Here is a 23,378-nt window from a genome sequence, read left to right as displayed (position 1 = left end):
TACGTTATATATTAATATACGAACGACAAAACTACACTAAACTACGCGTACGTATATACGGACGACAGCAAGCGAGACATATAGAGTCGTAGGATAGATCCGAGTAGTAGGAAGGAACCGGAAGGCAGGGAAGAGCTAGGAGAAACATGTTTGCTTAAGAGCGGTTAAACGAGTTCGTATACGCGCGCTACGTAAGTTAGCTAGGAGACAAAGGCGCTACGAGACAGCGGATATACGTACTTACGCTTATGCGTCGGACGCGCTAGACGGCCGTAGGGCGGAATACTAAGGAAGGGGCTCTCCCTCTAAGGCACCCTTCTTCCTTTCTTCGCAGTTCGTCTTATATAGATAGCAGCTATATTGATTTAGTGCTCCCTTTAGTTTAGTTTAAAGTTTCGTATACATTCTTACTGCTTAGTTACTAACCCTTACACGTATCCTTCCTTGTCTATACCTAATTTTTATAAAGCCGTAGAAATAGTAGTATAGACTAAATCTAGGTATTATTATTGCTATATAATAGAGTCTTCTTAATCTGCTTATAACCTCGCTTTTATACTGTCTTAGTAGTAGCACTATAGTAATAAACCTAGTAATCTAGAAGTAGGCGATTTCTTCTAAGATCTTAGCGGAGATAGTAATAAGGGCGATACGCTAGGCGATAGCGGTTTCGAAGAAGAAGGTAGTAGTCTCGAGGGTTTAAATATAGACGAATTAGCGGAAATTAAAACGGACAAGGAGGCAGCGGCGGAGGCTAAGAAAAGCTAGTCTTAATTAGTAAGAGAGATTAATAAGGCCTTTAGTAACGAGGAGGTTGCTAAAGAAGACCTCGCCGCTATAGGGACTAAAGAGGTTAAAGAGGTTAAAGAGGCTAAAGAAAGAGAAGAAAAAGAGGTAGACGATGCTAGCGCGTAGATGTCCGACCCTCTAAAGGAAGTCTATCGCTTAATAGACAAGGCCTTCGATAAGGTAAATAAATAGGCTTAGAGCTATAGTTATACTATTATTATGCGAGGTAGTAACGTCTCTAAGCGGCCGGAGTTTAAAGGGTTAAATGTCTTCGTCTCGAAGTACTACGTTTATAGCGTAGGTAATAGCCGCTCGAAGGACCGTAAGAGAGGTACTAGAGTCTATCTATAGATAGTGTCTAGTAAGTAGAAGTGTCCTTAGTTACTTACCCTTCGAGCCTGCGATTATAAGGACCCTTACGGCCGTTAGCGTATCGATAAGTCGCGCAATTCGCATACCTATAAAGGAGGTCTTCGAGATACTAATAGTGCCGATTTTGCGATATATCGTCGCCGCTAGCGTAAAGCGAGGGCCGCGCGTATTATAAAGATTATCTGTAACGACTTAGATAGCAACGTAACGGCTTATAGTACGTTAGCGCGGCTTTAGAAGGAAGTGGATTGTAAGTTAAGTCGTCCTATCTTTAATCGTAGAATACTAAGTCTACCGGCCGAAACTCGGCCGGACAGGCTTCTACTATATTCTTCGTCTTCTACCTATCCTTCTTGCTAATAATAACCTATCTTTAGGCATACAGACTGTTAAGGACATTAACAACGCTCGCGCTCTTGTCCGGAAGATCTAGCAAGGTAATCTTAGCGCTATAGATGCCCTATTCTAGTACCTAGATAAGCTTGGATACTAGTACGATTACGGCCTCGATAGGACACTTAGAAATAAAAAGAGGGTCGACAAATTGCTCGTAATCCACCCCCTTATAGCCAAGTTCTATAAGCTATATCCTAAGTACCTTATTTACGACAATACCTATAAGACTAACAACTATAATCGGCCGCTTTTTAACATCTCTAGCGGCACTAGCGGTAGTATAACAATTCTACTAGGATACGCTATTATAGGCAAAGAAGATAAAGCTAGCTTTATATAGGTATTCGAGGCATTTAAGAAGGTCTGTAATATATACGACTTGCCTTATATAGGGCTTTAGGTTACTAATCGAGACCGTGGTTGTATAAACGCCCTTAATAAGGTATATCTAATAATACCCTCGCTAATCTGTACCTAGCATATATTTAAGAATGTGCAGTTACAGGCCCGTAAACTAATACTATAACAAGCTAAATACGACGAAGAAACAGGCGCTTTTCTAGGCTACGAAGACTAACTAGATTGCGAGTTATTTATAGCCGCATTTAGAGCCTATATTAAGGCAGAAACTAAAGGTAATTTCGAGGATAAGAACCGCTATCTCTCTAACTATAAGAACCCTTATTTCCGTACCCTTTAGGCCTACATTTGCCGTAAATACTAGTCTTATAAGCGAAAGATTGCCTACTGCTTTTAGTAGAAGGTCTTTCTATTCTATAGATAACGAGTTACTTCGAGGGTAGAAGGCGCTTACTTAACGATAAAGAAATGGCTTGCTAGGAGGCGCTATAATATCCTTACCCTCTTCCTTAAGCTTATAAGTTCCTATAGCTTCGTCTATATATTAGGTTTGCTAACAATTTACTAGGAGCCGTAGTTTAAGATTAAAGCCTTACAAATCTAGGACCGCATTAGTAAGGATCGGCTGTCTATACCCTTCTCTTATAAGAAGCCGGAGTATTCGTAGGTTGATAGCTATATCTACCGTACGGCTATCTAACTAGCTAAGAAATAGTATAAGCTCGTATAAGAAGAGATTAAAGAGCTTATTAAGGACCCTAGCAAACTACGCTCTCGCTGTATAGGGCGGTTCAAATGCTTATAGGGTATTATATACAAACATACGATATGTAATAAGTTAATAGAAACTAGCTTCTTCTACTTTAAACTAGAAGACTTCGATAGGCACTAGTATATCGATAAGTCTATAGTACTACTTCGCCGGATTATCGAGGTTATATACACTCGAGAGCCGACAGTCTTGCCTAACAATCGTAGCAACAATCGTAGTAACAACCGTAGCAACAACCGTAGCCGTAGCTAGGGTCGCGTAGGGCGTACGAATACTCGTATACTATTAGGTTTTAAGCTTAACGACTTAAATAACCCTGCCTCTTAATCGACTCGTAGCAACGGCCGTAGTAGAGCGAGGTCTAGGTCTTCTATATAACTAGCTAGATAGCAACTACAAGTCTATATACCTACTAAGCGGTATAAGTTTATTAGTAACGATCTAGCTAGTATTTAAAGAGCCGCTCTTACTATATAGAGGCAACGACAACCTACTAGATACGAGGCTCCGCCGCTATCAAACTAGCAGGTAAACTAGTAGGTATTTACTTAGCAATAGTATATGCCTCCGCTAGTATCTATAGCTCCGCTCCGCGGAGGCTATAGAAGCTAGTATCTATAGTAGTAAGAGCTACAGCTTTACTTACGATAGTATTACTTTGTAGGGCACGGAAACTAGTATTAGAATAGCTTCTATATTAAATCTACGGTCTTAGTAGGCTCGAGAATGCCCTCCTTACTAACCTTAACTATTACTATAGGTATGTAATTACGTATAGTTCCTCGTAAAGCAGCCTATATCGAGTTTGTATAGCATATTATATAGCGAGAGGTCTGTGCGTGCTTCTATCCGGAATTGGAAGTACTAAGGGTGGCAATAGACACCTAGCCGATTGGCAATAGATACCTAGCATTTCCCGATTTCAATTTTCAAGCCCTTGTCTAAACTTCCGTCCTTTTCGAGACGTTTATTAGAAAAAAGGTTAGTGCAGTCAAAACCTAAGGGAGCCTTACGATCGGCAGTCGGCAACAGTGCAGCAATTCTATTTTTGACTTTGTGTGCAGTTCATCACGGGCTCGGATACTCTCTCTGCTCGTCTATGCTTGTGCTTGTGCAATTTTGTAAGCAGATTTGGGGTTGTTGAAACGGGAAAGGTATTTCGTGTCGGCGACTTCACCGACTTCTATAAAAAGCGTATGCACAAGACGTACGTTAGACTGAACTAGTTTCTCATAAAGTATGTACAAAATATGTCGGTGCTCAGAGACCTCGTCCTCGTCCAAATTGGGAAGAAGGAAGGATTTCTAAACAGCACTCTCGTTTTCCTCGAAATCTAGCACACTGCAGTCTTTCTTCGGGAGGGTGATATCTGCAAGCCTATACAATTCTAAGTCAATCTGTCTACTTACATGGATTTCGAAGGGAGTTGTGCTGCCTTCCAAGCAAGTCATTACTTGGTGTGAGAAATAATGGTGCCTGGTTGTAAGCACTCCGGAGTGAGTCGTGACTAGGCGCGGGCCGCTGAATAAGCTGTTGCTATTCGCTGTAATCCTTGCTTCTCAAGGATGTGGTGAATTCAGACGCTGTACAGGATTTGCCGCGGCAGACCGACGTGGCAGACGTGTGCAGCATGGATGGGGCCTGCTGCTGTGGTTATTGGTGTGGAGAAGATGAACGACAGGCTCGACTTCTTGTCTCCTCTCCTCCTGATTATTGTGCAGAGACGGTGCTGAAGGGTGTGTCATAAGCGCGCTCGGCACGCTCCTGTCCACCATTCACAGCGTGCCAAACCTTCCGCTCTCCGCTGCAGGAACAAATTTCTGTAGAGAAGTGTATCTCGCGCCTTGCCTGTCGTGGACTGATGGCTTTTGTGGACCCTGGTTGGTATCGACAAAGGCCGTGAGCGAAGGTTTGCTCTAGTATTTCTTCTAACTGCAAAGGTGAGTCATTATTATTCTTCGATCAGGCAAGGAAGTGTGTGAAGAAAACAGGCTTGTAGCGATCAGGTTGTTGATGGCCGGCTACTTGTGGCCTTGTTACTGGATTGATAGCCGGTAGACAAAGGCGGCAGAAGCGGGATGGAGAATGAATTGGTGGGTGAGGAAGGGCGTAAAGTGTGGATGCACGCCGCCGTTGACTCGCAGTAAGCTGCGCATGCAAGTCGTGCAGCTGCATGCTTCGCGTGCTGTTGAGACCTCAGACAAACCTCTTCGCCTTCGCCTCCGCCTCCGCCTCCGGATCAAATGCGAAATCCGTCTCAAGGCGCCCGCACCGGCGTTATTCATACAGTAGCGGGCCAGGTGGTGATGTTCGCTGGCAAGGGAGAGGCCAGCATAGGAGTTACGTACGTGCTCTACGTCGACACTAGCGCCGTGTATGTAGTTGGCCGCGAAGGTTGAAGGTGGCTCTCCTGCTCTGCTCAGCGCCACAAGCGAAGGCTGTTCATCTGTGCAACAAAACAACACCTTCTGCGTGCGTGCGTGCGTGCACTTCTTTTGACTTCGATACATCTCGATTGTCCGCCTGGCGATGCGCTGCAGCACACGGGCCTTTGATTCGCCATAGCCAACCCAGCCGAGTGTGATTTATGAGGACGTCCCTGCTAGTCCGGCCAGCACAGTCGCCAGGGTCCTCCTCGTTTCCGTGTCGCTCGGACAGCGCCGCAGCGGAGAGGCTTGAGCCTGGGGAGGAGGAAGCTTCAAGCAGTGTCGGCGTGTCGCTCGTTCGCGCCGCAGGGATAGGCTTGGCTCGACTCGCACCGCATCATTCTCGCTACTACACCTTCGCTGCCTTCGGTGGCCCGCCGCTGTCAGTGTAGCAACACAGGTTTGACGAGGCCGCGACGGCTACACGGGCTGCGGAGAGGCACAGGGCCAGCGGCATCAGCGACAGCAGCCGCAGAGGAAAACGGGAGCTTTGTGCAGAGGCCACCCTCACAGGCTACACATCGCTGACCTCTCCAACACCACCCCGTCTAGTGCCAGTGCCGGCCGTCGTTGCCGGCATCGTCATCGATAAAGAGCGTGAGTGTGTGGCCGGCCTGACATATACGCTGCATACATACAGCACTATCCCCAAATCCTCACCGCCGGCACCTCCCACGCCAGTGCCAGTGCCAGTGCCAGTGCCAGTGCCGCCGCGATCAAACAACCCGAGCTTTACACGTCGCACAAGCAAGCAAGCACGCACGCACAGCAGCCTACCACCTCCAACGGCAGCGGCAGCGGCAGCGGCAGCGGGACAACGCAGCCCGACAGCTCTCGCAACGACGGCCGTGCAACCATCGCATGCAGCCACATCGCACTCGAGCAAAACTCCAATTTGCACTTCAATGAGCTGGTGCCAGCTTGTGCCTCGATCCCTTCCATTGCTGAGAAAAAAGTGCCGTTACAGGCACGTCCACTCGTTGGCCCCAAGCACACCCTTCGCTTCTTATGGCTCCCGCCAGGCCGAGCAAAAATAATGCTAGCCCTTCATCTAATGGAGACACCTCCGCTCCGCTCGCCGACTACTTCTTCATTTGCGGCATCGAATCTTCCCAGGTATACGACGAAAGGGCTTCCGCTGCACCCCCAGTCGAGCCGGTGGAAACAACCATTGACGAAGATCGGGAACTCCAAATCGATAGTGCGAGCCAGACACGACCGACGACCCCAGGATCGCCGAACGATACCCCCCAGCAGAGACGATCACGGTACAGTTGGGAGGCCAGAAAGAGTGTGGGCAGCATCATCAATGTCACCGAAGAAAAGCTGCCTGAGAGCAATCGCAGTAGCACCACGATTCGAGCAGAGCCGCTTGGAGGTCTAGCACTAGACGACGATGCCTTCGAAGAGGCGCTTAAGAAGTTTGCCACGGAGCGGGATAGCTTTCTCGCAGACATACATGTGGAAACCGGCACCGTCACCTCACAGACCCAGACACAGGTCAAGCGAACTCGACCGAAAACTGTTCGAGTCACTCAAGATGAAAACTCGCTTGGCCTCAACGGAGGTGGGCTGAAGAGCGGAGTGGGAAGCTTGCGGAGGCGATTATCTACCATGAACAGTATGAAGAGGGGTTCGTCAGTCATGAGTCGGAATTCTGCGAGACAGTCGAAGCGCTTGAGTGGCTATAACTCGGTCATCCCTGCGCCGCAGCCTTTCCAAATCACGCCCAATATGCATCCCTTGCAACGAAGATATGAGCCGGTGCTCATGGACCGCTACCCCACCAAGACAATGTTCGACGAATCCAAGCGAAGGACCGCATTTCCTGACTACGTGCCGATGTTCGTCTTCCCAGATGATGTGATGGTAGTCTCTTCAGACGAGCGACCCAGATCTACATGGCATGGCTTCACCATGACGAACCAGGATAATAGCAGGCTTCATGGTATCTGTGTTACCATGTGGGTTCCTTTGAACAACTCGGCCTCCGAGGCATTAGAGAATCAATGTGAAGAATGGAGGAAGGCAAACATGAATCCGGAAGAGCGCGAACTCGCCGCCAGTCTCGGAGAGCGCTTGTCCGGAGAACGGGCCAAACTGAGTAGGCTGCTTGCTGACCTCCCAAGTTTCATGCAAGGATCTGATGAGCGAGAGAGGCTGGAAGAGGAGATTAGCGCTGTTGAGGAGAAAATCGGGCTTATGGCTGACCTACTTCGACCAGTGCGACATGGCGCGGCCTCAAAGATCGATGGCTTGACCGAGGGTGATACTGGTTTCTGGATCCCACGCGCTTACGGCATTCTTGGTCGGGATGGTGGCCTTACAAGCTTCTGGAAAGAATGGCTCAAGGCTGTGGTCGTACCAATGACTAATGGGGCGATCCTGAGAGTGCCACCAAGCTCTCCGAAGGTCGGTCTCTGGCAACCTCTGGAGCGATACGTCTGCAACCTGTGCATAGAAGCGCTGAGTCCTATCACTTCCATCACTCAGGTCGAGGTGTCTATTCGGGATCTCAGACTGTATGCAAGGAAGGAGGCTATTAACGAGCTTCCAGGATCGCGCAATACTGACCTATATGCACTATTTCGGTGTCTGTCGATACCGAATATAATCACCCTGTTTGAATATGCCCTGGCCGAGTCAAGGATCATTCTGGTATCATCGCATACTGCCATGCTACAACTCGCGAGCGCAGCGCTGACCAGCCTCCTCTATCCCCTCAAATGGTCTGGCGTCTTGATACCAGTACTTCCGTACCGTCTCATCCAGGCACTGGAGGCGCCGTGTCCATACATTGCAGGCATTGAAAGGAAATACCGAAGCTACGACTTGCCGACGGATGACTTTTGCATTGTGGATCTCGACACCGACTCCATTGAGAGCACGGAGCCACCGACCATGCTTCCAAGACCACAAAGACGCAAGCTCCAAGCACTGCTTCAAGTGGCGGCGCCGCACCACCTTCGGTACGGGGTACCAGTAGGACCGCCGCCTTACGCCATTGAGGCGTTCCCGTACAACGGCTTCTCTTCGGAGAATGCCCAGGTCTTTGATGCGCGAGCAGCGCCTGCTACGCTGCCACAGTACGCTGGCGAAAGCTCGACTACTTTTGGCAACACATCTGGCCTGTCGGCCACTGCAAAAACCACCGTCTTCAACGCCTTCCTTCAGCAACGTCCCGACTCTGGTCGTGGCAGCGATAGGCCGTCCACAAGCTCAACTGGCACAGGTGCCAACAGCAATTCGTCTGGAGCTTCACCGCCATCCCCTACCACGGCACCCTCGCCAGTATCAGCAAACTTCCCTACTACACCAGCATCCAGAAATGATTCTGGCTTTGCGCTGCAAGCATCTTTGCGCGAAAAGCGCTCAGGTCACTTGAAAGACGGCATGGTGAGGCGCAACTCGACTGTACAAACTCTCTTCTATCTCCGACATCCGTTGCATGACAAGACTAACACGCAAGAACAGTTTGGAATGGACCGCATGAGCAATCTGCGAAGACCTAGTGCGCCTTTGGTGACCGGACACCAGCCGAGCATGTCGACTTCCACTCTTGGAGCTCCAGCGTCCAGTCACGCGCCTAGTGTATATGCTCAGAGCACGCTTGCCGCCAGCACGATCATGCAGCCTACCACCATTCAGCCTGTACGCGACAACGAGACGACTAAATGGGCTGAGGGACACTGCTTGCATCGACAAAGGCCCGACAATAAAACATTCTGCACCATCTGCGACGAAAAGTGTGACGACGAGCTGTTCAAATGCGATGGTATGGTGGCGGTCCATTCTTTTCTAACATCCAGCTAACACGGTTCCAGGCTGCGGAATCTCGGTTCACGGACGATGCGCGCCAGCTGTCTGTATCGTTTGCCCTGTCGCGTTCAGAGCAGATCAGGTCCGCGCTGCATTCGTGCGCTGCTTCGCGTCTCTCTTCTACACATATCGCAAGTATATGCACCCTGCCTCTGGCGAACGCAAGAAACAAGGACTCTTCTATCACTTCAACATGGGCCAATTCCTTCGCAGTGTGCCTCATGGCGACAGCGAATATATGAACATGCTCCGGCAGACACAAGCTTTTAATGGGTTCATTCACGAACGAGAGTCGACACGCTCGACCGACCCTTCCATTCTACTCTTTGACGAAATCATCCTCTCGAAACGAAATCGGGGGCATCGCAGCTTCTTCTCACGATCAGATACAAGCTTCTTGAGCGACACTTCAGACCATTTGTGGAGATCTGCAGCAGCCACACCTCCCACAAGCCGTACACCAGGCGACGCTAGGACAGTCACTGGACGGACACCGGGCAAACTAGACCCAACACTCATGAAAGAGCCACGAAGCATTCAAGGCGCACCCAGAATACAGAACGCTCGGACGAAGCGAAAGCCGGTCTCCTCGATGCTCGGGCTAAACCCACAAAGCGCGGACTCTTAGAAAGGCATCCTCGCAATGCACACAACCACGATCACAGCGACGAAACAATCATCAAATCACAACAATCCGAACGACAAGGACTCTCTTGACTAACTGACACAACCACAACGGCGTTATCTGGTGGGAACACTGTACTCGTATTTGGCATTTTCTTTTTGGCAAGGCATATGTTATTTTTGGTGCTATCAAGTTATTTCAGCGTTGGCGTTTTCACGGGGTTCATGAGGAGCATAAAAGGAGCAAAAAGAGATTACGGATGGGGATTGGGGAGGCTTTTTCTGTCATGTCATCGTTGAAGCATGGATTCAATTCCATCATGGGCTGGTCAACTGTGGTGTGGATTATCTAGATTCCTCTTTCCTTCTTCCGCGTGTGGGATAGAGATCTCTTGGATTGCAGAAGATGAATGCGAAAGAGATGTGACGAGGCTGTCATATTTGGTCCTTGGGGGAGAGAGGGGCCTTTCACCTTCGCATGGGATGGGATGGATGTAGGTTTAGTGCATATTTATTCATCTTTGTATGAATAGTAGTGTGAGGGGAAGAGGTTGGTTGTCACCACCGTTATTGTGCTGTCTCTGTCTATTTCGTGCAATGTCTCGAAGGAATCGAGTTGGCCGCACTCGCACTCCCGGCCTGCATGCACATGCTTTCGAAACTCGCGAACCGTAGATACGTTAGACTAAAATCCTCTATTACCAGCCCTAGCCCTGTCGAAAGAGACTAGAACTACTCGCACTAGAGAACAGATTTGATCTCGGCGATCGAAGCGACGCAATAACGATAACGACCTCTAGTAGAGAGATATTATTAATAAATGAAATCGTAGGTAGCGGGATACTATAAAGGGATTATATAGTAGAACAGCGATATAAGAGCCGTTATATCGGTTTAAATAAATAGATAAATATAGCGAGTAATCGCGTATAATATAAAATTGAAATCCGCTTTATATATCGATAGTATCGTATCTTATTACCGCCTAGGATTTTCAAAGTAGCGTAGAATATAGTTTAGAAATTTTTTATAGCTAGGAAACCGAAAGATCCTACGAGGAAGGAGCGTAGATTTTTATTACTTCTAGAGAACGACGAATTCTATTCTAAAGACTCGGAGGAGGTTTATAGTCGTCGATTCGTTCGTACTAAAGATAGTTAGTCTATCTTAAGCGGTATATTACTTAGCTATTATAAAGGCTAGAGTTGTTAACGAGGATAGAACTAGAGTTAAAGGAATAGATAAAGAGGTAAGATTCGAAGATTACTAGCTATAGAATTAGTAGAGACTAAGACGATTCGAAGATACCGCTAGATTTAGTTTCCTAGCGTCGTTTAAGTTATAATCCGGCCTATAGTAGTAAAGTAACTATAATTGTCGATTTCGAGTAGTTTACGATTTCTATTTCTCTAGTCTAACGGCCTTAGGTAGTTAAGGAGAGGATTTACTAGAGTGTAGCTAACGGAAGTAAATAGTAGAAAGCCGAAGTAGGCTTAAAAAGTAGGACGTGCCTCAGAAGAAAAAATCTCGTTGTCTAACGTTTTCTATACGGCGCGTATCAAATCGGATCAATACTAGGTATTTATCTCCTAGACATTGGAATGAATAGTAAACACGAACGCAAGGCTTCCGATGTGAGGCTATCGTCCTTGTAGCTTCCTCCGCATATGCCTTTGGGTTATGTTATAGTAGTTCCTCGTCAGATTATGATTCTCGGCAGAGATCGAAGTGATTAAGACTTCTTCGTCTAGTTCTCGGCTTTGATCTAACCCTCAATCGCATCCGGAATCTCACCTTCATCTGTAAGCAGGATTGCTCATTCGGCCACGGTGGTTTTGAGTCTCTAAGCAGACGAGCATGCCACGCAGTGTACACAGAAGCTGAAGAATTGAGGACTGCGTTCCGTGATGTAGTGTAAACCTTCGATCCGCGCCCCTAAACCAGGTCGTAGGTCGTAGCACTTGAGTCTTTCATGGCTTGGGTCGCGTGCGCTGTCAGGTTGGTCCAGGCTCACGCTACTTCAGAGACGTCCACGAAATGCCCATATTATGCATGTTGAAGCCTCTAAGGACATCAACAGGAGTCCGACTGCTGACCTCGTCCAAAGTCTTGCCACCCTGCTCAGAAGTGCCTTCCTGGCGACGAGCCAAAAAAGGGAAAACATGCTGGAGGCATAATCACACGTGCTGAGAAGGCCACTCTAGCCAATGCGCGTAAGAGGGATGTAGGTGAGATCGGATCGCCGTCATGATGTGTGGCACCCAACCTTCCAAATACCATTCCTTCTTCAGCTGGGCCAGCAGTACGAGGTAATGAGCCAGTATCACTAGCGCCATTGGTCGTTTCGATTGAATGGAGCTGGTGTAGTCCTCCTTGCATCGGTACAAAAAGGCGAAAACCATGTGACAGCAGATCTTTACGCCTTTTTGTCCATCATACTCAAAGGTGGAAACGTAACAGTCGTGAAGTCGATCCAGAGCTTCGAGATATTTCTTGAAAGATGGATCTTCCGCCTGCAAGAGTTCGATGGACTGTCTTAGCCGGTCGAATTGCCGGGTAAATCCAGGTAGTACTGTTTCCGCCGGTACTCGATTATCAATGCTCTGGTCCGGCTTGAATGTTGGCCGCACTTCAGGAGAGATCTGTGATCGATTCTGCTCAAGTATTGACTTGATGCCATTGAGTGGACCGAACCACTCTGGTTCGCCATAGTCACTGTACCTGGATGAAGAGTAGAAGCATTAGCAAGTGCCTGACAGCCCAGACCAACCACTTCTGAAAAGATGCCGAAGTGGAAAACACTTGGTGTATGCAAAATGCAGAGGACGATCACTGATCGAAGAGACTCGACAGCCGCCATCCAGGATTCACTTACGCGAGGTATTGTCCAGGCTGCGGACCTTTGCCGAAGCTGCAAAAAACCAACATGCAAGCAGCCATGTAGAGCTCAGTACAGTTCTTGTTGGTGTTATCGGACATAACCGCCATCATGCCATTCATAGCACTACTCTGATGGGCGTTCGATCTAGTCATGCAGGCCAATCTTCGGTTTGCGTCCGTTCTTGCCAAATGAAGGGCGGAAACGGCGAGGATGAGCTGAGCGACATATGCGTTGCCAAAGGCAATCTTGTGAATATTTTGTAGGAAAGTTTTGTCGCCGTCTTCGGAAAATGTATAGCAAACAACAGTGTTCCAGTGATGCCAGATTTCTAGATCGAAGAGGTCAAACCCGAGGCTGGCAAGCTGTCAGCTCATGTCAACGCTGAAGCATGAAAGAAGGTGCTGCTATGTAGGCCGAGTTTCCGCAGACCGGTCAAGCTCACCTGAAGACAGATTGAATGGGAGGAAGTGTATGAGTCTGTACATCAATCGACGCATTGCCTAGTTGTGGCGAAGAAATCGAGCTGCGCAACGAAGGCGACTGGACAATGATCGGTATATGCTGGTCCAATGGGCTTGTCGATGGCGATGGCGTAGGGTGCGAGGTGCTAGTAAGATTGCTGAAGTGACAGGGTGTTGATCTTCTCGAGCAGTTCCGGCATACTGGTTTTGTTTCGTCGCACTGGCGAGTCCGAAGCGTCAGTACCTTCAGAAGCATGGTTGAGTCGAGCAATAACGCTTCTGCATATTGGAACGAAGCAGATGAGGCCAAGCTATTGATCGCTGCTAGTTCGAAGCGGAATGTTGCCCGAGGACATTGAGGCGTGTGTTCGCGTGGTGAAGACAAAATTAACGCACCTTCACGCGTCGCTTTTTGCATTCGATGCATCCGAAGCGACTTTTCCGATGAGCTGATCCAGTATTAGCGCAGTGAAATAGAAACCGTGTTGTTCATTGATTACTCTGCCGCGAAAGGGCCACTCGACTGGCCGTCGGTGCGTCGCTCATGGTTGATCAACCAACCGGATGTGCATGTACATGTCATGCGTATTCGCTTTCAGTCGAATGAAGGGCCGCGCGCAGAGCAGCACATGTCTCTGATGAGAGCGACGGTATCTTGCCTTGTAGCGTACTCGTGTTGAATGCGAGGTTAGGCAATTTGGGGCATGGTGCTTTGCTTTGCCGAACCCTCCGAACGAGTTGGATTGTTTAGTCATCGTGTGTGCGAGCGCACGAGTGAGCATCATAAAGCTGCTATGACGAGGATCCGCGAGTATGACAGAAGTCGGAACTATCATCATCATCAAAAGTGCCGCTGGCAGACGAATACGAGGCCCGGGGTTAGACTCTCGAAAGCAAGTGGTGGTGTATGCCAAGACTGCTTTTAGACTTCATTACCTCTCACAACTCCTGAAGTTTGCCGTGCAAGGCCTGAATTCGAATTCTGCAATGACGATGGCGGTAATTGAAGACGGGACGAAGAGTCTACCATTGGATGACGAGCGAAAATCCCTGATTGCTCAACGAGAACCCGAGAGTCGACAAATCTTGAACCGCTCAAGCATCGTGGTATTGGTGAACAGGCCATTCGAGGGAACGGCAGGGCGACACGAGCACACGAGCGGCAGCGTCAGAGAGAACACTGCGACTGTCTTGGGGCATCATGGCCTTTATAAATTCTCCATCAACCCAGTGGCAAACGCATGATGCATCCACGGCTTCCTCGCTCGCCGAGAACTCGTCGTCGTTTTTCCTGTAAGAGAAAGTGCCCGAGACGAGACTCTACTTTCAGACCAGGCCAGCCGGGGCAGTAGCTCGCCACGACTCCTGAACTCTGCTGTGCTGATCCGTCATTTGCCGAAGGTGTTAGGTCTTCGATCACTGTCGCCATATTACAGCAATACTTAATCACGGCCAATGCTCAGCCCTGAATGTGCCTTCCGAAGCTCATTCTCGGACAATTAACGTCTCCTTGCCACGCGTTTATGAGCAGCATTGTGCGCAATCTTCGCTCGATGCTCGAGACTAGACTACTGGCTGCAGCGTGCCAACCACCGCTCAATCTGTACACCGGCGCTACGCATCGCGGCGGGTTCCTCGGAGGCTGGCCGGATGTGCCAAGACTTGAGTGAATGTTGCACACCACGCTACGAAAATGCAGCACATTGTCAATGACTATTTCTCACAACTACGCAAGGGAAAGAGTAATGAACTTTTGTGCGTCGTCGGTCATACCAAAGGAGCTGCTATCTCATCGTCGCAGAGAAGGTTACTATATACTTTTAAGAATCTAGCCACAGCATCCAATCAGGAGTTGCCCTGGTGTAGTTGGTCATCACGTCAGTCTAACACACTGAAGGTCGCCGGTTCAAGTCCGGCGGGCAATAGAAATCATGCTCGCATGAGTTTCTGACTGTATGTCCGCATATGTCCTTCATTTTTGCTTTTTGGTTCGATTTTCGGCGGAAATCTGAGTCGACTTGCTGTCCCACTCTCACAGCTCTTACGCTGCCTTTTTTTGACCCAGCTGACATCAGCGAATCTGTCTGCAAGCATTACTGACGTCCTGACAGATTGGTTGACTTGCGAAGTGGGCTTGGAATGATTTCTAGTTGGCACACAGGTTGAAGTGGCAGGCGTCCAAATCAGCAAATGACCATCACTGGGCTCAGTCGTGCAGTAAAGACGGAGTTCAGATGTGCTTTGAGCTTGTAGAACGACTTCCTTGCGTTTCGCGGCTGGTCAAGGGTTTGCCTTCAAGGTGCCTTTTTCAGATTGATACATATGCAATCCCATCAGACAATTGCAACTTGGGCAGAGCACTCTTGACTGTACGTACACGGTATTTAAACTTCGAAACTGCTTTCGGAATGTTCTTATGTTCTGGGTTCGTTGTGGAAATGCTATGGCTCGCTAATCGATTCACAAGTTGGCCTTGCATCTCTCGTACGCCTTTAGCTCGCCACCCGAGTGAGCCGTCAGTGTTGCAAGGCCGTCGACTCACGCTGCTTGGTCGACTAAGTGGTACTTTCAGTGAGCAGGCATTGGATCCATGGTGTCTGGGCTTGACTGATATGTGGCTCGCGAATGACCGGCGCCGCAACTTGGTCTCGATCTGGTTTGAAGTAACAGTAGCATTCACAGCCAGAAATTTCTCTCCTTATTCGAGAAACTCGCGCCTGTCCATGCTGATATGCTCTATTCCCTAAACGCCATCGCTAAGCTTGACAACAAGTCGGAAATTTCTTCATTCGCCCATCAATATGCTGACCTGTAGCTTGTCAGTCTTTGTTGCAAGTTTGAACAATAATTGAACATACTGCCATAGCAACGCAGCATAAGCTCACATATGGACTCAGCCTCTCACCAACTCGTGCTGCTCGCCAGAATGTGCCAAGTGGACTAGTGAAGGTCAGCCATATTCCAAGAGAAGGCTTTCGAACCGCCAGATGTGTCTCAATCGCCACATACCCGCTCTTGCTACGATCAAGCCATGCAGGAAAGACTCCATGGATGTATGTGCAGGAGCATATGAAAAGGAGGACCACCAGGAGAAAGGTCTGAAATTTGAGGATACCGAACATGGTTGAAATCACAGTCGCCCGAGTAGTGAAGTCTTCAGGCGGCTGTTCTTGTTTGTCGTGAGTCCTGTGAGTTTGGAAAGTGATGATTAATTTATGGCCAGATGGTGGTGAGATGCCGTTGCCAGGTTGCAAGTGCCAAGGCTCAATCGAACGTCACGTGCAGCTTCCACGCTTCACTTGCCGTTTACTTCGCAACTGCACAAGAACATCGAAACATCCTTTCCGCATATCGACATCACAAGTAACGAAAATGGCCGAGCCTCGAGCGCGTATGCGCACCAAAGGCCAGTTCTTCAACACCCAGGACTTGGGCGAACTTCTCTACGCATTCGGCGACTCATCACAGCCGCTATCATCGACTATGGCCGTGCTCGACGAGATCCTCACCGACTTCATCATCGAGACATGCCACGCCGCAGCTCTATGTGCTAGCTACTCGCGTCGCCAAAAGATCAAGATTGACGATTTCCGCTGGGTCTTGAGAAAGAATCCCGCGCTACTTGGCAGAGTCAACGAGCAGTTATTCCGCGAGAAGTACATCAAGAGCCAGCGCCGACTTGTGGACTTTGAAACGTACGGAAAAGAAGGCGCAGCTGAGCTTGCCGATATCGCCGAAGTAGGTGGAGCAGACGAGAGCGACTTGAAGGCTGGCAAGAAGGGTCGAGGCAGGAAGAAGAAGCGCAAGGCGGAGGACGACGCCCAAAGTACGACTGCTTCGAAGCGACAGGCAACATAAGACGGGGCATTGATGGGGAACCATCATGTAAGATGTCTCTACGGCGCAATCATCTTCTCGATTCTATGAGAGTCGCGCGTCATCACAAGCGTACAGCAAGCAGGATTCTTCACGGACACAAACACAGATATTGGATTAGCGTTGGCGTTGGGTGGGTTGTACTGGTTCCAGATACCCTTGCAGTAGTGACTACTGCAAATGCGATTTTCGATGGAAAGAGATGTTATTGAATAGCAGCATGGCTTCATTCACAGCAGAGTTGCCTTGAAATAAAGCTTGTCTTTTCAATATCGGAAAATGGAAGACCAACGACCATCGACGCCATGAAGTTTGAAAGGCAGCTACTTTATCTCGCTGTTCTGTTCGGTCTGAGCGCAGGCGCACCAATCTCGAGCAATCGGACCAATGCTGTCACTTTCTGCACATACCCAGAGCCGAACTTTGCTGGCATGGACTCATGGTGCAACACTTTCCGAACAGGCAATTGCAACAACATGCCATACCAACTGATACAGTCTGCCAAGGCTAGTAATGGATACAGCTGCGGCATGTATACGTGAGTACAGGCTGTCTAAAGTACAAGCACATCTACTAATTAGCTCTCCAGCGATTCTGGCTGTGCAGGAGAAGCAAGTCCAAAGATTACTGGTTCTGGCGTTGACGATGTTGGGCGCGAGTTCGGCAAAGTCGTATGGGGAAGCTGGAAATGTGACATGGCTTTGTAGGAGGATCATACTTCTCGACAAGACACGATGAGCTTTGCCTGCGCCCCGATCGCCATGCTCTCTTGCTAGCGGTTTACACGCCCAAAAACGTGCTACCGAGCCACATACCGGACACTCGGCGATATTATCTCCGAGGCCGAATGCCGTCGCGCAATCACCCTTACGAAACCAGATGGAACGATTCCGCTCCTGGCTTCCGTTCTTAAGAATTCATCCAACTTGTCAGAAAGACTCAGAATATGCCACATTATCCCGGACAACATCCATGTATTCGGCTTGGGCGGTGCTTCAGAAGGAATCATCGGAAATGAGTGGGCCATCGCCGCCATCGGCCTGAGAATGTACAACAACCGTATCAGATCCGTACTTTATCAGATCCAACTCTCATGTTCTTTTTGACGATCTTCCTGACGTTACTATTGCTACTGACCAAAATGACATCCTCACTTAGGAATGTGGTCGTCGTTGGCGGCTCATACGTCGGACTTGTGAGTCTCATCCATGTCAATTTGGTTTCTTGGCTAATAGTACTTGCAGAACACAGCAAGAGAACTGATGAGCATTGTTCCACGAACACATCGTGTCCTTCTCATCGAGCCACATACGCACTTTAATCATATTTTCACCTTTGTTAGTACATCTCAGCCACAAGCCCAACACCTCATACTGACATTCATGCTTTAGCCGCGATTCGCAATTCTGCCTGGCCACGAACAGAAGGCTTTTGTACCATACACTGGCGTCTTCCACAGCTCATCTCGACACAAAGTCATCGCAGCCCGAGCGATTCAAGTGCATCCAAATCATGTGGAAATCGACAAGAAATGGGAAGGCTCAAACAAAGTGCCTTTCGACTATCTGGTTCTCGCAACCGGTACACGTCTCGCGGCACCATCAATGATGCCCTACGATGACGACTTCTCGTCAGTGCAGTACCTACAGTCATATCAGGACCAACTACGACAGTCTCAGAACGTGACAATTGTCGGAGGCGGAGCCGTTGGTGTTCAGATGGCTCTGGATCTGAAGGAACTGTATCCCGAGAAAGACGTCACAGTCGTCCACTCCAGAGATCGCTTGATGCAAGTGTTTCATCCCAAACTGCACGAGATCCTTCGCGAAGCGTTCGAAGAAAAAGGCATCCGACTGATCACGAATACGCGAGCGAAGGTACCTACAGGAGGTTTCCCGAACGATGGCCAGCCTTTCGAAGTCGAACTCCTCAATGGTGAGCGGATCGAAAGCGATTTCGTCATTTCAGCAACTGGACAGAAACCAAACAATCAACTCGTGGACAGCTTGCCAACTTCACATCCTAATGGCTTGGTGAATACCACAAACGGCTTCCTCGGTGTAAAGAAGACCTTGCAACTCCACGACGACACTTACCCCAACATCTTCGCCGTAGGCGACATCGCCGACACAGGATTGCACAAAGCTGCCAGACCCGGTGCTGCTCAAGCGAAGGTTGTGGCGAAAAACATTCTTTCGCTTATACAACAGCAGAAAGCCGAAGCGGAGTATGAATACTCACCACGAGCCATTCATTTGAGTTTGGGATTGAAACGGAATGTTATTTTCCGGAATCCGAATGACGTTGAAGGGCAGACTGAGCCTACGGTTATTGAGAAATTTGATGGGAGAGAAGATATGGGTGTTGAGGGGATGTGGGAGCGTTTGAATGTGCCGGTTCAGAAGGTGCAAGAGGTGGAGGTTAGAGCTGAGCTTTGAGTGAGAGTCACTGGGCGTAGCAGTAATTTGCTATATGGGAGACTTCAGCCTCGAGACTTTTTGTAAGCATTCCGTCTTACCCTCCATCATCCACACATCTAGTGTCTATCCTCATCCTCTCACCACTAGTCTTCTTCTCCGCGTCAAAACTCCACTGAGACATCAAATTGCCACAATTCTCGCATCTCACAACCTGAGCAGTCTTGTCATGACAAACATAGAACTGGCTTTCATCACCGGACTTGCTGAGTCCGGCACCATTCTTGTGGATCTTGACCTGAATGTCGGGGAAGTAGGCCCAAAGTCGATGGAACATTGACATGTGCTGCTGCGCCGACGTTGTGAAAAGCTGCTGAGGTAAGCGACTTCGGAGGGCCCTGTCCTGTGACGGACCGAAACGCTCGCTGCCTGATGCCCCGCGTGAGTGATGCAGGTGAGCTTCGGCCTTGAGACATCTATCTCTCTTGACTGACGTCGCCAACTTCGCTTCTACAACAACAACAACAACAACAACAACGCCAAAGCCACCTCGACTGCCGAGCCACTGCAACCGCCATCGCCATCGCCTGCAGTACGACTCCCGCGCGTTCTGGATCTGGACCTGCACCGGACCGGACTGGGCCTCGTTGACGCAGCTGGCTAATTCTTCTACCAAATAGTGAAAGAGAAAGCGACGACACCATGCAGAATCTGATCCATTCCTTCATCGATCCTCTCCGTGACCGCTTTGCCCCGATCAGCCACAACAGCGATTTTCGCACCACCGGCCAGATTACTCCAGAGGAGTTTCAAGCCGCCGGCGACTTTCTTGTCCACAAGTTCCCGAGCTGGAGCTGGGCTGGCGCTGCTTCGGAAAGCCAGCGCGTCTCCTACTTTCCAGCCGACAAGCAGTACCTGATCACTCGTGGCGTGCCATGTCGCAAGCGCATCAAGGCCGACGACTTCGCCGGCTCGGCCAGCGGCGAGGACCAGCTTGTGCTCGACATGCTGAGGGAGTCGGGCTCGGATGGTGGAGAGGATGACGGATGGCTCAAGGCGGGTGGTAACAGCACTGCCGAGAACAAGAAGGATGCCGAACTCATGAAGGATGTTAAGACTGTCGACGATGACGGCAAGCTGGGCGAGGAAGCTGAAGAGGAGGAGATTCCAGACATGGATGACGAGGAAGATGACGAAGAGGCAATCATCCGCGACCCCAGTGCTGGTAAGAGAGATGGTAGTGATGGGTACGTAATATACTTTGGCTTGCGCAGAGATGTGCTGCTAACAGTTGGATAAAGCTTGCGCAACTACACCCTTTACATCACCTACACGCCATACTATCGCACTCCGCGCCTGTACCTATCAGGCTACGATTCCAGCAACAAGCCACTTCTGCCGATGGCCATGATGGAAGACATTGTCGGTGACTACAAAGACAAGACGGTCACACTCGAGGACTTCAACTTCACCAACCCACCGATCAAGACTGCTTCAGTGCACCCTTGCAAGCATGCCAGTGTCATGAAGGTGCTGCTCGATCGCGCTGATGCTGCACTGAAGCTTCGCATTGAGAAGATGAAGCATGGCGAGAAGGCGTCGCCTGCTGGCATGGAGGGCCTGGTCGACCAGACAGCCAAGCTCGACGTCAAGGACAAGGCAGCACCACCCAAGGGCAAGGACAAGGATGGTGAGGGCGAGTGGGAGGTGCTGTCCTCGGACGGTGCTCAGGACGACGAGGCTCCAGCTATTCGGGTCGATCAGTATCTGGTTGTCTTCCTCAAGTTCATGGCTTCTGTCACGCCGGGAATCGAGCATGATTTCACGATGGGTGTTTGACTACGCACGGCTCAGAAGCTCCAGCTCGCCGAGTGGATAAAGTTGCACGCAGGTGTCGACTATCCGCGAGAAATCGAATGGCTGGAAGTGAAGCGTCTTTTCGGCGGCGCGATCATGGCTGTTGGAATGAGTTAGGTTAGATTGACCTCGGCCTGGAAGCACGCATTATCGGCTACTCCGGTCGACTTGATTGAAATTTGCATAGCAGCGGCGCCTCAGGGCAGTAGATGGAGTGTAGGAAATCGGCGACGCTATGGCATAACGAAGAGATACCACAACGTCAAAGCGTGGAATTGCGCAGATACGCAGTATGAAGCATTAAGCAAATTGAGCGAACGAGTCGTCTTTCTCGCATGTCCTTGACGAAGCCGCAATAATAGTAGGAACTCGTCAATGTCGACATCAATGACTCGCCTCGCAACCGTGCTGCAGAAGCATACGTCGTCGTGAGTGTATTTTTAGCTGCACGTTTAATCGTGCCTAGGGAGAAAGCTAGTTAAAATAGATCTTCACGTGGGAAAAGTGAAACGGCTTTGCACTTCCATGGGTCGGGCATTTCCCAATACGCTTGTGTTTCAGACACCAGCGCCGGCTTACTCGCTTCAGCGATGGACGACCGAGGTAGTTGGTAAAGTGATCTGTTTGTTCGTCGATTATTTGCTCGATTGCAAACTGTGGCAACGGAGAAAATCGGTATGTTCCCGGCTACGACGTGTCAATCTCGCCTGGTTGCGTGCCGGGTGCCGATGGAGGCGGGCGTGGGTTTAAAGTTTCGAAATGGCACTATCCCCTGCAGCACGAGCAGCAAAGAACCTGGATCTTCAAACAGATAGTGACCCCTTACCTCCAGCCTTGCCCCGGCCATGATTCCCCCACGGCTCCGCCAGTTGCAAGATGACGATGTGCGGTGGACGCGCAGATACAAATGATCAATCGCAATCAGGCAGGAGGTCCTGGCGGCGTGGTATGGCCCAGTGGCCGTGGTGCTTAATGTCCGCCCTGGGCGACGACATGGTAGTACTGCTATCAGCACAGGCTCATTCAACGTCCCTTGCTACCACCGCGGGTTATCTCATTTGGCTTGGCGCACGCGCTGCAACTTCAAGATTGAAATGAGCCTCTGTATCGTCATTTGCAGAGCAACAGCGATATGGTATGTAGTTGATCACCTGCAACAGCGCCATCAGCATAAACCTGCTTCACTCTCGCAGTCTCACTTCTGTGTCCTTACGTGGAGCCATTCCCGCCACGCCATCCCAATCTGTCAGCGTTGCGCTTGCACTGATCGCGACTCCCTACTGAAAATCTGGGAAAGGCAACTTCGTCAACGGCTCCTCCTTCCTTGGATTCCACAAACGGTTAAGGGTCTCACTTGCTCAAGCCCGCAACGGCGAGAGAGTGCTGCCGACTCAAAACCAAACTCGTCCCTCCCGAGACAACCTTCATCAGCCGATGAAGCTCTCCACCTGAGTTGCCGCCGCACGTGCATTGCCATAACCCGTCACAAGAAGAAGCGTAAAGCAATGCACCTTCAAAAGATTGTTACCGACATCACCTGATCACCAGAAATCATACGACACGACACCCAAATTCATGGCTACCACCGGTTTCGCAGCGCGTACGCAAAGACGCAAGAATCTTGAACTTTCCATGCTCCGTCGTCCTAGTGAGACGGCCAGCATACCAAGCCAATACAGCGCCACCACAACCGGACCTCACAGCATCATCAGCGATCGCCAGGACCCTTCACCGTCTTCGCCACACAGCAGTGTGAGCACAAGCGCCAGCAGCGTGGTCATTGAGAATTACGACAAATTCCAGGCCCTGCAACTCCAGCTTCAGCGGAATACTGCTCAGATCGAACTCAACGAGGCACGGATGAAGCAAATTGAGATGGATGATACTCGCATGGGCGAAGATATTCAGGCCCGACTCACCGCCGTTATGGAGCTTAATCAGCGCCTTTCACTCTTGCGAGCGATGCTTGCGCGCGTGGAGAAGGTGTCGCAGGGGGAGTTTGGGATGAATTGATTGAGGGATAGTGGTAGTGCTGTTTTTTTTCCATCAGCGAGGTAAGAATACCATATATCCAAGACATCAAATTTCCAACCAAGGAATTTATGCTAATTACAACCAGGTGTTAAGGAGCAAACATGGCAAACGATCATATCATAGACGGCACGGGAAGCAGCAACGCAAAGCGAGGAAGTGGAGGGAATCTGCTTTGCTTCATCATTGACTTGGCATAAACTCATGATACCACATCTAGCGTTCTCCACCCGTCTTGTACTGTACCAACAGAAACAGCATGCATCCATAATAATCCCATCGAGAGAGAAACCCCCC

At 49.6% G+C, this 23,378-nt stretch overlaps 9 protein-coding genes and 1 non-coding gene across 10 annotated transcripts; 7 read left to right on the top strand and 3 right to left on the bottom strand.

Annotated features, from left to right (window-relative positions):
• Nucleotides 1–3,786: 3,786 nt before the first annotated feature.
• Nucleotides 3,787–5,199, bottom strand: MYCFIDRAFT_84134 (uncharacterized protein; the record flags this gene model as incomplete). The annotated part of the gene is made up of 4 exons (XM_007926272.1): nt 3,787–3,872; nt 4,032–4,066; nt 4,481–4,509; nt 5,038–5,199. The coding sequence occupies 4 exons, from the start codon at nt 5,197–5,199 to the stop codon at nt 3,787–3,789; spliced, it is 312 nt and encodes a 103-aa protein (XP_007924463.1).
• Nucleotides 5,200–6,123: 924 nt separating this feature from the next.
• Nucleotides 6,124–10,118, top strand: MYCFIDRAFT_214518 (uncharacterized protein; the record flags this gene model as incomplete). Its single annotated transcript, XM_007926271.1, has 2 exons — nt 6,124–8,890; nt 8,940–10,118. 2 exons carry the CDS (start codon nt 6,124–6,126, stop codon nt 9,560–9,562), a joined length of 3,390 nt encoding a protein of 1,129 aa, XP_007924462.1. The 3' UTR covers nt 9,563–10,118.
• MYCFIDRAFT_207073 (uncharacterized protein) lies at nt 9,452–10,233 on the top strand (the record flags this gene model as incomplete). Its single annotated transcript, XM_007926270.1, has 5 exons — nt 9,452–9,768; nt 9,800–9,896; nt 9,944–10,052; nt 10,092–10,130; nt 10,167–10,233. Exons 1-5 carry the CDS (start codon nt 9,730–9,732, stop codon nt 10,231–10,233), a joined length of 351 nt encoding a protein of 116 aa, XP_007924461.1. The 5' UTR covers nt 9,452–9,729.
• Nucleotides 10,234–11,735: 1,502 nt separating this feature from the next.
• On the bottom strand, nt 11,736–13,347 carry MYCFIDRAFT_44351 (uncharacterized protein; the record flags this gene model as incomplete). The annotated part of the gene is made up of 4 exons (XM_007926065.1): nt 11,736–12,279; nt 12,434–12,801; nt 12,923–13,120; nt 13,297–13,347. Coding segments are annotated over 4 exons (1,161 nt in total), but the record flags the coding sequence as incomplete, so codon positions are not given.
• Nucleotides 13,348–14,751: 1,404 nt separating this feature from the next.
• Nucleotides 14,752–14,825, top strand: MYCFIDRAFT_t37. The gene has a single exon. It is a non-coding gene; the product is annotated as a tRNA-Val (tRNA).
• An 860-nt stretch (nt 14,826–15,685) lies between these two features.
• Nucleotides 15,686–16,022, bottom strand: MYCFIDRAFT_90590 (uncharacterized protein; the record flags this gene model as incomplete). The annotated part of the gene is made up of 3 exons (XM_007926269.1): nt 15,686–15,709; nt 15,759–15,840; nt 15,910–16,022. The coding sequence occupies 3 exons, from the start codon at nt 16,020–16,022 to the stop codon at nt 15,686–15,688; spliced, it is 219 nt and encodes a 72-aa protein (XP_007924460.1).
• Nucleotides 16,023–16,272: 250 nt separating this feature from the next.
• Nucleotides 16,273–16,758, top strand: MYCFIDRAFT_133583 (uncharacterized protein; the record flags this gene model as incomplete). The annotated part of the gene is made up of 1 exon (XM_007926268.1): nt 16,273–16,758. One exon carries the CDS (start codon nt 16,273–16,275, stop codon nt 16,756–16,758), a length of 486 nt encoding a protein of 161 aa, XP_007924459.1.
• A 1,159-nt stretch (nt 16,759–17,917) lies between these two features.
• On the top strand, nt 17,918–19,214 carry MYCFIDRAFT_133361 (uncharacterized protein; the record flags this gene model as incomplete). The annotated part of the gene is made up of 3 exons (XM_007926267.1): nt 17,918–17,971; nt 18,021–18,113; nt 18,168–19,214. The coding sequence occupies 3 exons, from the start codon at nt 17,918–17,920 to the stop codon at nt 19,212–19,214; spliced, it is 1,194 nt and encodes a 397-aa protein (XP_007924458.1).
• Nucleotides 19,215–19,898: 684 nt separating this feature from the next.
• MYCFIDRAFT_119622 (uncharacterized protein) lies at nt 19,899–21,032 on the top strand (the record flags this gene model as incomplete). The annotated part of the gene is made up of 2 exons (XM_007926266.2): nt 19,899–20,440; nt 20,495–21,032. Coding segments are annotated over 2 exons (1,080 nt in total), but the record flags the coding sequence as incomplete, so codon positions are not given.
• Nucleotides 21,033–22,625: 1,593 nt separating this feature from the next.
• On the top strand, nt 22,626–23,063 carry MYCFIDRAFT_195047 (uncharacterized protein; the record flags this gene model as incomplete). Its single annotated transcript, XM_007926265.1, has 1 exon — nt 22,626–23,063. One exon carries the CDS (start codon nt 22,626–22,628, stop codon nt 23,061–23,063), a length of 438 nt encoding a protein of 145 aa, XP_007924456.1.
• Between the last annotated feature and the right edge of the window lie 315 nt (nt 23,064–23,378).

This window comes from Pseudocercospora fijiensis (genome assembly GCF_000340215.1).
Source record: "Pseudocercospora fijiensis CIRAD86 unplaced genomic scaffold MYCFIscaffold_3, whole genome shotgun sequence".
NCBI lineage: Eukaryota > Fungi > Ascomycota > Dothideomycetes > Mycosphaerellales > Mycosphaerellaceae > Pseudocercospora > Pseudocercospora fijiensis.
This window is presented reverse-complemented; position numbering and strand designations above follow the sequence as displayed.